Raw genomic sequence first — 14,230 nt, forward strand, 5'->3', positions numbered from 1 at the left:
TATCAAAAAAAAATTGTAACCTCGCTTTCTTACATAGTTACATAGCTATATAATTACATAGTAGATGAGGTTGAAAAAAGACATAGGATGGCAAACAAAATACCACAGTGAAATATCATCTAATGGTAACTAATATGGGGAAAAATTAATTCCTTCCTGACTCCAAATATTGGCAATCAGATTACTAGCTTGATCAACATCCTTCCCATGTTTACTTATTTAGTATACCCCTGTATGCCTTTCCTTTCTAAAAAGATGCCAAACCTTTTTATGAAGATCTCTATTGTATCTGCCATCACAGTCTCCATGGGTAATGAATTCCACATTTTATCTGCCCTGACTGTAAAGAATGCTTTCCTTTGTTGCTGGTGAAATCTTCTTTCCTCCAACCTTAAGGAATGATCCTGTGTCGTTTGTACTGCTCTTGGGATGAATAGTTCTTTTGAAAGCTCCTTATACTGTCCCCGAATATATTTATATGTAGTTATCATATCCCCTCTTAGATGACTCTTTTCTAATGTAAACACATCTAATTTAGCTTGTCATAATTCATAATTCAGATTATCCATCCCCTTTATTAATTTGGTGGCTCTTCTCTGCACTTTCTCTAGTTCCATAATGTATTTTCTATGGAGTGGTGCCCCAAATTGTACTCTATATTCAAGGTGAGGTGTTACTAATGCTTTATAGAGGGACATAATTATGTTTACTTCCCTTCCATCCATTGCCTGTATAATGAAAGATAAGAACTTTTTTGCCTTTGCAGCTACTACATGGCTTTGGGCACCATTGCAAACCGGATGTCTACAAGCACTCCTAAATCCTACTCTATCAAGGATTCTGCTAATTTATCCTGATTTAATTGTAAATTGTCTGTTTATTCTTATTTCACAAATGCATAATCATACATTTATCTGTGTAGCCCTGGTAAGAAATGGGGCTATAGTTCTATCCTCCTCCTGGTATAATCCCTGGTAAGGGCAGGTTGCCAGGAATTATCATGGGTTTCCCCCACTTCAAGCACTGCCCTGAGTGGTGGTGGTAGGTCACCTGACCCTGTGCCAAAGCAAGAGACACAGGGGTGGTGCCTGCTGAGATCATAAAAGAGCAAGGCACTTCCTATTTAGTGTCTGTTGTGGCTGTTCTGTCAGTCTGACAGTATTGTTAGTGAGTTAGGAGGAGAGGAGTGATCAGCTCATGAGTAGAGCTGATCTAACTATAGTTACTGAGGTGGACCAAATACCTCTCACCCTGCATAGGGGGTCAGGGAAGAGCCAGCCCCACTCTGGATGCCTTTGGTCCAGAGTGGTGGCAGGGAACATCCAGAGGGAGAACAGTTTGTGGATTGTGCATCAATTGTACCTGTCGGCTGCTGCTGCTGCTGCCCAGAGAATAAAGAGACTGCTGCTTTTAAAGATAATCCTTGTGTGAGACTGGAATCTCTCATCGCTGTGGGGAATCTCTGTGGTAAGGATTCCACCCCGCATTCCTGGGGCTTACTACAGATGGAGGCGCTGCACCATTGTACCAGAACGTAGGCATCCACCCCAGTAACCTGTTCCTGTTATCACCCATGTCATCGCGGGAGACTCAGGCACTCCTGTTGCCAGCAGGTATGCACCACACAGGGACACCTAGCCAGACCGAGACTCAGGCCCTCCTGTTGCCAGCAGGTATGCACCACACAGAGACACCTAGCCTGACCCCAGAACACCTTAGGGGACCCTATCTGCGATTGGGAGGGGGAAGATGGGCTAGATTTGGAGGCGCTGCTGAGATTGCTGAGATTGCTAAGAGCAACAGGACAGGTTTTCAGCGAAGCAGAGCTGAAAGATGTAGGTACACTTTCAGAGCAAGCGCTGCAGAAGGAAGGGCATTTTTGCAGACTAGGGGTAGTCAGGAGAGACCGTCCTCTCGCACAGTACACCCTAGGTGCCCTAGGAGGGTGATGTAAATTTGGATAAAGAGGCTATAGTTTTTCTAGTCGCCTTGAGGCATTCCTGTGGGGGTAGCCTGTTAACAAGGTCAGGGACTTCCGCATAGGGTCTGCACTTATGAGTGGCCAAAAGTAGGTTGACGCCCAGTACTTAGAAAATGGCAAGTACACTAGCCAGTATCCAGAAAACACACCACCGAGTGCTTGTAATGAACTGTCAGCGAGTGCGGTGTACAAGGAGAGAGTTCTGCTTAGCCTGGGGTATGCCATGCGTTATATTAATTGGTTAGAGCACCATTAAGTGTAGTAAGTGTCTAGGAACGAGTTACACCATAGACACTGAGAGTTGCGCTATTGTGGGTTTAGAGGGCTCACTAAAGATGGTGCCGAGAGATACATGTGCTCTGCAGGGCATGGAGGAGGTTAAAATGGTGACAGCTGCATCATTCACTGCAACACGGGTTGCAGCCGATCCAAAATGGCGACTCCCGCCAAGCCTAGATCGCGCACGTGCTGCGTGCAAGCAGGCTGTAAGAGAAATGTGGCGAGAGATGTGCAGGGGTTTGGCGCCAAACCCAGATCCCCAGCCACAAGAAGGGAGCGGTGCGAAAGCCAAAGCCACACCCACCTGTGCAGTGACTGGCCGACGGACGAAGCTACGTCACACAAAGAGAGAGAGTGCCCCTCCTCTTGTTTACACCAGAGGGAGGGGGCACACCAAGAACCAATCCAAACAGTCCTCACCAGCGGAAGGAGGGACAGGAAGTGAGGCTGAGGAACTTCACTTCTACTTGACTGGAGAAGGAGAAGGAGCTAAGTGTGAGACCAGTAAGATGAGCGAATCAACCCCTGCGCAAAAGATGGCTGACCTAAGCGTAACCACTTATCAGCTTCCAGGAGGCTTGCTGTTTGTGGAGGTTGATGGCCGAGAATATCTGCGGTGCCTGTGCGTCCAATGCAGGTTACCCGGACCGGCCCCAAGTACAACGGCACGGTGCCAACAGTGTGGCATGTTCTACCTATGGCCTATAGAACCATGCCCTATGATAAAGACCCCGCGAGATGCCTTTCCAGCGACGCTGATCGAGATAGAGGAGGCGGAGGCTAAGGCTGCCCTGTCCCATATGTCACCCCTGCTGTAGGGACCCAGGCCCAGCCACCTGGAGATGTCCGACGGAGGAGAGCACGACCGCAGTGGAGGTACCGGAGCGGGCCCGTTACCCACTGGCGGTGCTGCAAGGACTCGAGGTGATTCACCAGTGGAGGAGCCATTGCAATCCTCGTCGGATGAGAGAGACAACCTGTCATCGGTGGTGATGCGCCGGACAGCGGACCACCCCAGCTGTAAAGAAGAAGTCCCACTTACCCCTGAGATGGAGCAGACGAGTCCGGAGATCCCCAGACGGAGAGCGCTGGTGTGGCCTGAACCGCGTAGAAGTTCCACAGCCGTGGTGACTCCCAGTGCGGCGAAGATGGAATCCGAGACGGCTCCGGAGGAAACGCAGAGCATCGCAAGACAGCGGAGTGGTAAGAGGACACCACCACCCCCTTATTTCCGCCAGGTGAAGGAGGAACCTGTGGAGAGAGAAGGGCTTGAGGCCTACCTGCCTGTCAGCGACCCTGATGGTCCACCACCGCCCCTTCCGGTCCTCGACTCACTTCCGGTGCGAGAACAAGGAGCGGATGGAGATTCCGCGGCAATCAGCGATGACGTCACTTCCGGGTCAGACTGGCGCAGAGGCCCGGAAGCTTTGATTGGTTTCATAAGGAGAGCTGGGCTGGAAGCCGAGTTCAACGAGTTTAAAGCCCAAGTAGCCAAGCGGGGAGCCCGAAGTGCTGCCGAAAGAGCCAGTAAGAAATTACCTACAGGTCGTGGCATCGCCCAACTCAGAGACACTGTAATAGACTTTGGCGGTCCCATGGTCACCGCCCCTAGCGCCATTGCCCCGGGTCACTGCCCCTGCCCTGTCACGTGTCGTGCCACCGGATCCTAGTGGGAGTAAGCTGGATAAGACCCCAATTTTTCAACTGATTGGCGGGATTGGGTGACTAGTGATGAGGGTTCTGATGGGGAGATACCATTGTCAAGTGTTGTACATGTACCTAACCCCCCTGTGTTTAATCCTGTTCCTAGAGGTAGGGCCGGAGGGTCCCAGTCTACTGCAAAAGTGGGTCCCGTAAGTCCCAAACCACCTAAGATGAACCCCACGATCTATAAGAATGTCATTAGAGGGAGGCGTAAAGGCTCGCACTCTACAGAGGCAGCAACATCCGGTGTATCTTTCAGAGCAGAGTCTGAGGAAGGTATGAGTGTGTCATCCTCATATGAGCACCGAGATAAATGGTGGGCACCGTTATTCACAGTGTATCATGAGGGGATGGACCGTACCAGATTTGTGTTAATAAAGAAAGATATTGTAGATCACTGGTGATACGTAGGCACCTATTCTCCACAGGAGGTTGCAGACGAGTTAGATAACAGGTGGAGAGACATTATGCAAAAGGTGATTACCCCCAAAGGCTCATCTATTCTGTACGATGATGTTGCACCTGAGGAGCCAAAGTTCTGGGTACTGCCAGGAAAGGCTGGGAACCGGAACCTTACTAAATTAAGTAGGGCAGACAGAGCCATAGCGGCGAGATACCGGCAATCTCATGGATATGAGTTTCCATACGTGCCAGAGCCGATAATGCAGGAGATCGAGGACCAGAGAGATACCTGGCTCAGAGATGCAGTCCTTGAACACTTGAGGATTAAGTTTCGTAACACTACCTACATAAGGGAGGATAAAATATGTTCTGTGATAAAGGCTTGGAGTACAGGCACCGTTATTCACAGTGTATCATGAGGGGATGGACCGTACCAGATTTGTGTTAATAAAGAAAGATATTGTAGATCACTGGTGATACGTAGGCACCTATTCTCCACAGGAGGTTGCAGACGAGTTAGATAACAGGTGGAGAGACATTATGCAAAAGGTGATTACCCCCAAAGGCTCATCTATTCTGTACGATGATGTTGCACCTGAGGAGCCAAAGTTCTGGGTACTGCCAGGAAAGGCTGGGAACCGGAACCTTACTAAATTAAGTAGGGCAGACAGAGCCATAGCGGCGAGATACCGGCAATCTCATGGATATGAGTTTCCATACGTGCCAGAGCCGATAATGCAGGAGATCGAGGACCAGAGAGATACCTGGCTCAGAGATGCAGTCCTTGAACACTTGAGGATTAAGTTTCGTAACACTACCTACATAAGGGAGGATAAAATATGTTCTGTGATAAAGGCTTGGAGTACAGGCAGGAATATATTTATGCATAACATCCTGTACAGACCGGAAAATGGGCCTGTACAACCCTTCTTTGTTAAAATTGTGGATCACAATGCGCGGGAAGTGAAGACGCCTGATCCCCGTCATTACTATTGAGTTAGGGTTCTCCATGTTGGGAGTTTCCCATTATGTTATGTCGCCATCATGGGTGTTACAGTCTAGTGTACACAATATTGATTAACTATGTTTTGTATGTTCACAGATTGTTCACCATCAGGATGGTTCAGCAAATTAGGTCCAAGTGGGGACCATTGGATTCCAGCTGAGGGAGAGTGTAGCCCTGATAAGAAATGGGGCTATAGTTCTATCCTCCTCCTGGTATAATCCCTGGTAAGGGCAGGTTGCCAGGAGTTATCATGGGTTTCACCCACTTCAAGCACTGCCCTGAGTGGTGGTGGTAGGTCACCTGGCCCTGTGTCAAAGCAAGAGACACAGGGGCGGTGCCTGCTGAGATCATAAAAGAGCAGTGCATTTCCTATTTAGTGTCTGTTGTGGCTGGTCTGTCAGTCTGACAGTAGTATTAGTGAGTTAGGAGGAGAGGAGTAATCAGCTCATGAGTAGAGCTGATCTAACTATAGTTAGTGAGGTGGACCAAATACCTCTCACCCTGCATAGGGGGTGAGGGAAGCGTTAGCCCCACTCTGGATGCCTTTGGTCCAGAGTGGTGGCAGGGAGGAACATCACAAGGGAGAACAGTTAGTGGACTGTGCATCAATTGTACCTGTTGGCTGCTGCTGCTGCCCAGAGAATAAAGAGACTGCTGCTTTTAAAGATAATCCTTGTGTGAGACTGGAATCTCTCATCCCTGTGGGGAATCTCTGTGGTAAGGATTCCACCCCGCATTCCTGGGGCTTACTATAGATGGAGGCGCTGCACCATTGTACCAGAACGAAGGCATCCACCCCAGTAACCTGTTCCTGTTATCCCCCATGTCATCGCGGGAGACTCAGGCCCTCCTGTTGCCAGCAGGTATGCACCACACAGAGACACCTAGCCAGACCCCAGAACACCTTACGGGACCCTATCTGCGATTGGGAGGGAGAAGATGGGCTAGATCTGTATTAAATCTCATCTTCTATTTACCTGCCAAAGTTTCCAGTCTATCCAAGTCCTTCGGGAGAGAAATTACATCCTGTCCTGATTTTACTATCTGAGACAATTTAGTGTCATCAGCAAAGATGGAGACTTTGCTCCTGATGCCAACCTCAAGATTATTAATAAACAATTTAAAAGCAGGGGTCCCAGTACCGATCCTTGAGGTACTCCACTTACAACTTTAGCCCAATGTGAAAAAGTTCCATTTATGACAACTCTCTGTTGTCTACCCTTCAACCGGTTTTCCATTCAGGTGCAAATATTTTTACGAAGTCCAATTTGCTTTATTTTGTATACGAACATCTTGTGTGGAACTGTATCAAAAGCCTTTGCAAAATCTAAGTAGACCACATCAGCTGCATTACCCTGGTCTAATTGTCTACTTACCTTCTCAACGAAACTAATAAGGTTAGTTTGGCACGACGTATCCTTCATAAATCCATGCTGACTTTTACTAATAATTTTGTTTCCATTAGATATTCCTGAATATTATCCCATATTAAACCTTCAAGTAGCTTCCCCACTCTTGATGTCAGTCTTACCGGTCTGTAATTCCTTGGTTGTGATCTAGCTCCATTTTTAAATATAGGCACCACATTTGCTTTACGCCAATCTTGGTGGTACTGAGCCTGTGGAAATGGAGTCCTTGAATATTACATGAAATGGTTTGGCTAGTACTGAACATAACTCCTTAAGAACTCTTGCATGTATGCCATCGGGGCCAGATGCCTTATTTACTTTCATTTTATCACGCTGCCTGTTCTGGCCCAGGCTCACTGTAGGTAATGAGTAGGATAAGGCAGTTTAAACTCGTCCCCTTTAAATGCACACACACACAGAGTCCTTCTATTTTCTTTAACTTTATTGGAAGGGGGTTAACAGAAACATAAAACAACTTGCAGGTAGCATTTGTGAGAGTAAGGTAGAAAATGGTTGCCTTGTTCTGGGATAACAGTGAAAGGGATGTTAATTGCAAGGCTGCTGATTCCAAAAGGAAGCATGCTTGCCTGGACAAGCATGAAATAAAGTTGGGGCTGTGCTAACTAGCAGGGGAAGGAGAGGGCAGCCCAACTTACAAATAAGCAAAGGCAACAGGCTGAGAAGCCAACAGAGAAAGTTACATTAGTAACAAGTTAAGACTAGGGAATGACAGCAGCCTCAGAACAGACAAAATTTGAAATCTGGTTCCAGGACACCGCCTATGAACTTCTTCCTCAGTTAACCAATTGTTTGTTAATATAGAGGTTGTGTCGTCCTCCTGCAGCACTACTATTGCAAATGGATTCTTCCCTGGTTAATACAGAGGCAAATAATTTGTTTAATACCTCTACTTTTTCCTTATATCCAATAATATTCCTGCCCATTTCACACTCAAAGGGACCTATATTTTCTTTTCTAATTTTTTGTTATTAAGGTACTTAAAGAACTTTTTAGGGTTGATATTACTTTTTATTGCAATCTTTTTTTTCCATTATTAATTTTTGCTAATTTCATTGCCCTTTTGCAAGTTTTGTTACATTCCTTATAATTCTGATATGATGCCTTCGTCCTTCTGACTTTAAAAACTAAATACCTGCCTCTTATATTCAATTTCCTCCCCTACATGTTTATTTAGCCACATTGGTTTAAACTTGTTTCTTTTATATTTATTACCCAAGGGTATACACTGATAAGTGTGCTTTGCTAACAGTGTTTTAGATTGCTCATTTATATTCCACATTTCCTCTGCAAATACATCATCCCAATTTATTCCTTTTAGATTAATCTTCAGTTTATTAAAATCTGCCCTTCTAAAGTTTAAAGTCTGTTTAAAACCCAAGTAATAGGGTTTTTGATAATTAATTTGAAATGAGACCATGTTATGATCACTGTTACAATAATGTTCCCAGACTTGAATATTTGTTATTACTTCTACATTGTTTGCTATTACCAAATCCAGTATTGCCCCTCTCACGGCTGGTTCCTCAATAATTTAGGTCATGTAATTGTCTTTAATTACTTCCAAAAACCTGTGTCCTTTCGTTGCAATGCTAATCTCATAGCCCAAGTCTATGGGGCTGATTCACAAAGCAGTGATAATATCAATGCTTTTGTGTGCGAGTATGAAATGTTTTATCACGCTTTAAAACATGAAGCCAAGTGAAGCCATTTTTTTAAGTGCGACCTGCTTTTTGTATCAGTGCTATCGTGCTATACATTCTATAGCGCGATAGCTGAAAAAACTGCAGCCTGTAAGAGCTGCATGGAGACACTGTGTCTCCATGCACAGCTCTTACAGGTGATCGTGCAGTAAAAATATTGATTTTAATAACAGTGTACATGAGCAAGGGGTCTCCTGAGCTGCACCGCATTGATTTCAGCCTCGTGGGGCCCCTTCTTCCCGAGATACAGTCCCCGATATGGGATGATCCCTTGTGCTTTTAAATCTCCCGTGTCACACGACCTTGAGATTTAAATCCTGCAGGGGGATACTGGCACCCCATAACGGGTAGGCAACACAACTTTCATTACTTCCATGTGTGCTATTGTTTTGTAGCTACGGGTGATTAAATTTGTGTATGCCCCATAACGGGGGCCTGTATCTCATGAAATAGGGGGTCCTGAGGCTTAAACCAGGAGGAGACCCCCTGCTCATGTACACTAATATCAAAACACCAATAACAATAAAAAAAGAATTCATTGTCGTAGCGTCTAGCCGCTATGGTATTGAAGCTGCTTCAATGTTATTTTTATTAATAGTGTGCAGAAGCAGGGGGTCTCCTGAGATGAACAGCTTTGATTTCTGGCTCAGGTACCCCCTGCTTCCTGAGTTACAGGCAATCTCCAATCTGATTGGTCTGTCACCATGTGACAGAGTCAATTTTTGGAAAGGATGTGACGTCATCCAAAAGGAGTCACATGTGCACAGCGCAAGCAATGTTTTTTTTGGCGAATATGTATTTATTTTAAATGTATTTTTGTTCTTTGCTTTTAAATATTTTGCTATTTCTGTTGTATTTTGATTTTGAGTGAAACAGAAATAAAGCGCAACAAATACAGGGATAAAGTCAAGCTGCTGCCTGAACACCAGCGGTTTCCCCAAACCGCAACTATAACAAAACTAAACCAAAAAGTGCTCGTGGCGCAAAGTGACCATAAATAAACAATAACATGTGCAAATAAACCCAGTGATTAATAAACACTGAAAACACATATACTGTTACTCCATATGTAGATCCACTGGTTCACAGGCTCCTTGGTGACCTCATATACAGAAAAAGTCACAAATGCAGAGGGTATAGTGTATTAACATTTACTGAAGGTGACAAACAACACAGAGGGGAAAGGAATAAAACTCACACTCTCCCTACTGGTATAATCGGAAGAAGTGACTTTGGGCGCACTTCAACCCTCCTCCCGAACCCGCTGCTCGGCGTGCACAAAACCATGTGTGCCGGTCTCCTCCGTCAGTGTCTCTCACCCGTGACCGGAGCCTCCCGTCTGTTAGACGCGTAACAGCCGCCTCAGCAGTCTCAGCCAATCAGGGTCTCACCGGGAGTGAATATTATGAATAATAATTTATTCAATAATATGTGAAAGGTGAAAATGTGTATATGTGAATTGTGTTTTTATATAACATAAATAAATGTATTATGTACAAAAGATATATGGAAAAATATATAATATTAAGTGTATATATTTAATTCATATAAGCACTATTTATATTGGCCTGAATATTATATTGGTTTTTGGTCACTTATTCACGTGCACACTAAGTTTCACAAAGTGAGTTGCAGCATGTATTGTCTGCATCTCCCTCTCATTAACCCCAGCTGACAGCATCCTGCATCTGGTGAGTTGATTCAATGGGAGAAATCCCATTGGATGTGCTAGTCTTTGGAAGCTCCCAGGCAGCCCAATACGTGAACTCCTGACGAAGTACGTTGTACAAAATGCATAGCTGTCACGAGGGGCTGCTGCGGAGCGTCCACGAGCTGAGTGGTGTACCGGTGGAGACAGAAGAACGTGACCAACGGGGCAACGAGCAGGACCCACTTTACATCTACTCCTTTGGATCCCACCTCCAGATCTCCCGGTTATAGCTCAGCAGCCTTTTAGTTAGACTGTAAGTTAACTTTTCTTTATACTGTTTGATTAACAACAACATGTCCATTACATGCCATGCTTTAAATGATCTATTTTGATGTACGTGAGATACTCACCTGCTGTCACATTATTTATATATATTTTTAAAACTACACCATGAGGTTTTGCGCTGTTTTTTCTTTTGTTTTCAACTATATGGTCCCTATTGGTCTTTAGGGATGGAATTACATAGTGTATTTGTATGTGCAGGAGACAGCTGTGTGTGCATTCATATCGCGAAGTAAGTGTAGACATGCCCTTTAGCACTCATGGGAAGAGAGTTGACTTGTGTCAGTAATGACTCATGAAACTTCGGTCCCGGTTTAGGCCACCGCTAAGTGTCCCAAACAGTTGCATAAATTTGTATTCATGCAACCATCTCTCTTTTGGTGTTCTAAGATTACCTTTGAGTATGGCCACCTTCAGATCGATCATTTTATGGCGAGAGTCAGAGAAATGTTCACCGACAGGACTGTCTCTTGTTCCACGTGTGATGCTGTGGCGATGCAGATTCATTCTCTTGTTTAGCGCCTGTTCCGTCTCACCTATATATATATCCCTTCTCCACAGAGCCAGAGAAGACAAAATGTCAGCGCCATCAAGAAAGTATTCAAGGTGCTGTGTCTCCAAGGGGACCTCGGCCCATTGGTCAATATGTTCCTCAATGTGATGAAAATGGAAACTACATTCCAATGCAGTGCCATGCTAGCAGTGGATATTGCTGGTGTGTAGACAGGCATGGTAATGAACTGAATGGTACTAGATCAGGCACTGGAGTCAGACCACCATGTAAGTTGACTTAAATGAGTGGGATCTCAACATGATGGGAACATATATTCACATTTTCATGTTGTAGAAGATATACTACACAGTTTTATATGTTATATGTCAGAAAGGAATGATAGAAACAGTATGAAACGAAGGGTCCTGAAGAAAAGGAGTAATATAATATCTGATCATACAAGAATTTACAGCTTTTACAAATAACACAAATTCAACATATACAGTATATTCTAACTTACTGATTTTCTATTAACTTGGAAATATGTATATTTATCATAGAAAAACTTGTCATTTTCTAAAAAAATATACAGCTGAGCCCACTATAACAATTCGACTACCTTAAGCCTAAATAATACCTACATCGTTTATTTTGTGTGTGTTTTCTTCACGTCTTCGCTGCAAGATTATTTAAAGCCTTTTCTTCACTATGTATTTGCAAGCCTCTGCTGAAGAGAAGGGGTTAAACATAGTAAATCTATACTCATGATGATGCAATCCCTGTTCAATTGATTTGTTTTAAAATGACTTCAGTCTGCTTTTCATCATGTCTCCTCAGGCCTTCACACGGTTACTCCTCCTCCTCCTCCTGTTGGACCCAGCGTAAGGCCAGATGTTGTTCCTCTGCCATCAGGAACGCATTTGCTCTTTGCCCAGAGTGGGAAGATTGAACATGTTCCACTAGAGGGAAACAACATGAAGAAAACAGATGCCAAAGCCTTACTTCATATCCCAGTAGGTCTACTCTTATCAAGTGCAAACAGTGTATCATTCTCAGTAGGAATGACCATTGTGTAGTAGCAGAGATATTGCAGCAACTATTGTATGATGCATTCCAGTTGAAAAAATTTTTTTTCCTGATATTTGTGACTGGAAAGAATCTGTGATATCAACAGCATTTCCTTGGTCATTAAAAGAGGGCAGAGCCTTTTCCACATCATATTTAAAATGTGTAATGGAAAAGTAAGTTCTTTATCCTCTTTTTAAATCTATACAGGGCCGCCAACAGAAATCAATGGGCCCAGGACAAATGAAAGGAGCAGGCCGCCCCCCCCCCACCCCCAACCCATTACGCACCTACCACGAAAAAAATGTTTTAGAGGGCAACTTTTACTTAACTGTTTTCTTGTTATTGTTAATAAGGCAAAAACATTACAATGCAATCTGTTTATTTTAATATTTTCACCAAAAGACAAAGATATCCAATGCTACATCCAATGTGACAAAAGGCCTGGGGGGATTCAGTATGGGCCTGGAGGGGGTGGGGGGGGGGGGGGTAGCAGGGCCGGGGTAGAGGGGGTTGAGGGTGGGGGGGGGAGTTGGATGATCAACTTTGTTAGGGCCCGGGTGGGAGGATTTGGAGGGGGGTGGGAAGGCACATGCTGTACCGGGCGGCAGCAGAGGAGGAACCGGAAAGGTAGGGCTGGGGCCTGATGCCTCGGGCATTGCACGTGGGGGGCCCCCCGCAGCCTGTACCCGTGTTTTATGGGAGCAGGGCCCAGAGGGGGGGTGAGTTAGATGATCTACTTCGTTAGGCACGTGGGGGACTGCAGCCTGCTGCAGGAGGAACCTGCTCCAGGCGGCCTGCGGTGCACAGGTTAGAATGCTGGGAAGGTACAGATGCATCGGACGTTATTCGAACATATCACGGAGCCGTTTTCATGTTCGCTGCTGTACTCCACGCGGCCAATCACGCGGTTGATTTGTTTGAATTTCATGGATCCCGATTTCTTTGGGTGCAATTCTTCACGTTTCCGTGGCAGAAATGAATGAATTGTAATGTGTACAGTACAGCACTGTGTCAATTTGCAGGTGACCACAGATACATGCCCCGGTCTTCTCGTCCTGTTTCTGCGGTAATGACTGTGGCCACTTCCCATGTGATGGTTACCCCAATTGTACGGCTAAAATATCTGAAGGGGTGGACACATTACCAGAGTGGAATCAGTTATAATGTTATTACTATGTTGCGTTTTTATTGTATAAAAATGTGGTGGATGTTATGCCCTCATGCAGGGTCGTGAGGGATTTCAAAACCAGAGGGAGGATGTAGCCAAGTCACCTTGGGCTACTAATTCTCTGTGCACTGTAAGTCCCAGTAAAGAGTGGGCAGTGTTGGGAGCAAATCCTGGAGGGCCTGGTTGTATTGTTATATGTGTGTTACCTAATAAAGTTCAGGAGTAGACTGGTATTACATGGGGGGCCTATGACTGATAGGAGGCGGGCTTACATCCCCCTGGGAAGGAGGGGGTTTCACTCTAGAGGTTAAAGTTAGGGTTCTGGGAGTTAGTTCTGTGCTGCCCTCCCTGCTATGAGGATGCAGCAGTAAGTCTCTCCTGGACCAGAATGGGCTGAGGCCTTGCCCTGTTAGGGGGTAAGGTATGCTGAGGAGGAGTGCTCAGGGCCTCAAGCCCGGGGTACTGCCTTCAGGGAATGGAACCTGTAATATCTATAATGTACCCAATACATCCCAGTTATACCCTCTATGGTGTAATGTCTGGAGTGTGAATACCAAGAAGAGTTGCCTATGAGGATCAACCTGGGCTGGAGGCGCTGTGCTGACCGAAAAAACTCCTGATAGCCAGTCCTGATGTCTCCCTATACCAGGGGTCGTCAAACCGCGGCTCGCAAGCCACTTCCTCAGGAATTGCGTGGCAGGCGCGATGCGGGAGCAAGCGCGTGGGCGGCGGAGAAGCAAATGTGTGGCAAAAAATGGCGGCGATTCCCCAGCGGTCCCGGTGCATAGGTCCAGGCGCGCATGCGCAGGTCAGGGCCGCAAAAACGTGGGACAGAGGGGGGAAGTACCAGCTCCTCCTGCCAGCTCCTCCTGCGGCAGCCCCTCCCCCCCCCCATTCCCAACGTGGGACGGAGGGGGAAGTACCAGCTCCTCCTGCGGCTGCCCCTCCCCCCCTCCCGTTCCCAACGTGAGACGGAGGGGGAAGTACCAGCTCCTCCTGCGGCAGC

The 14,230-nt window shown here is 45.8% G+C and overlaps 1 protein-coding gene across 1 annotated transcript in view; it reads left to right on the forward strand.

Moving 5' to 3' along the window:
• The window catches only part of NID1 (nidogen 1), a 149,053-nt gene that overhangs the window by 111,822 nt on the left and 23,001 nt on the right, over positions 1–14,230 (forward strand). The window contains exons 13-14 of the mRNA XM_075596801.1: positions 11,057–11,275; positions 11,826–12,001. Of these exons, the coding sequence (XP_075452916.1) occupies positions 11,057–11,275; positions 11,826–12,001 (395 nt within the window). The remainder of the gene's footprint in view (positions 1–11,056; positions 11,276–11,825; positions 12,002–14,230) is intronic.

Source organism: Ascaphus truei, chromosome 4, assembly GCF_040206685.1.
Source record: "Ascaphus truei isolate aAscTru1 chromosome 4, aAscTru1.hap1, whole genome shotgun sequence".
Classification (NCBI taxonomy): domain Eukaryota; kingdom Metazoa; phylum Chordata; class Amphibia; order Anura; family Ascaphidae; genus Ascaphus; species Ascaphus truei.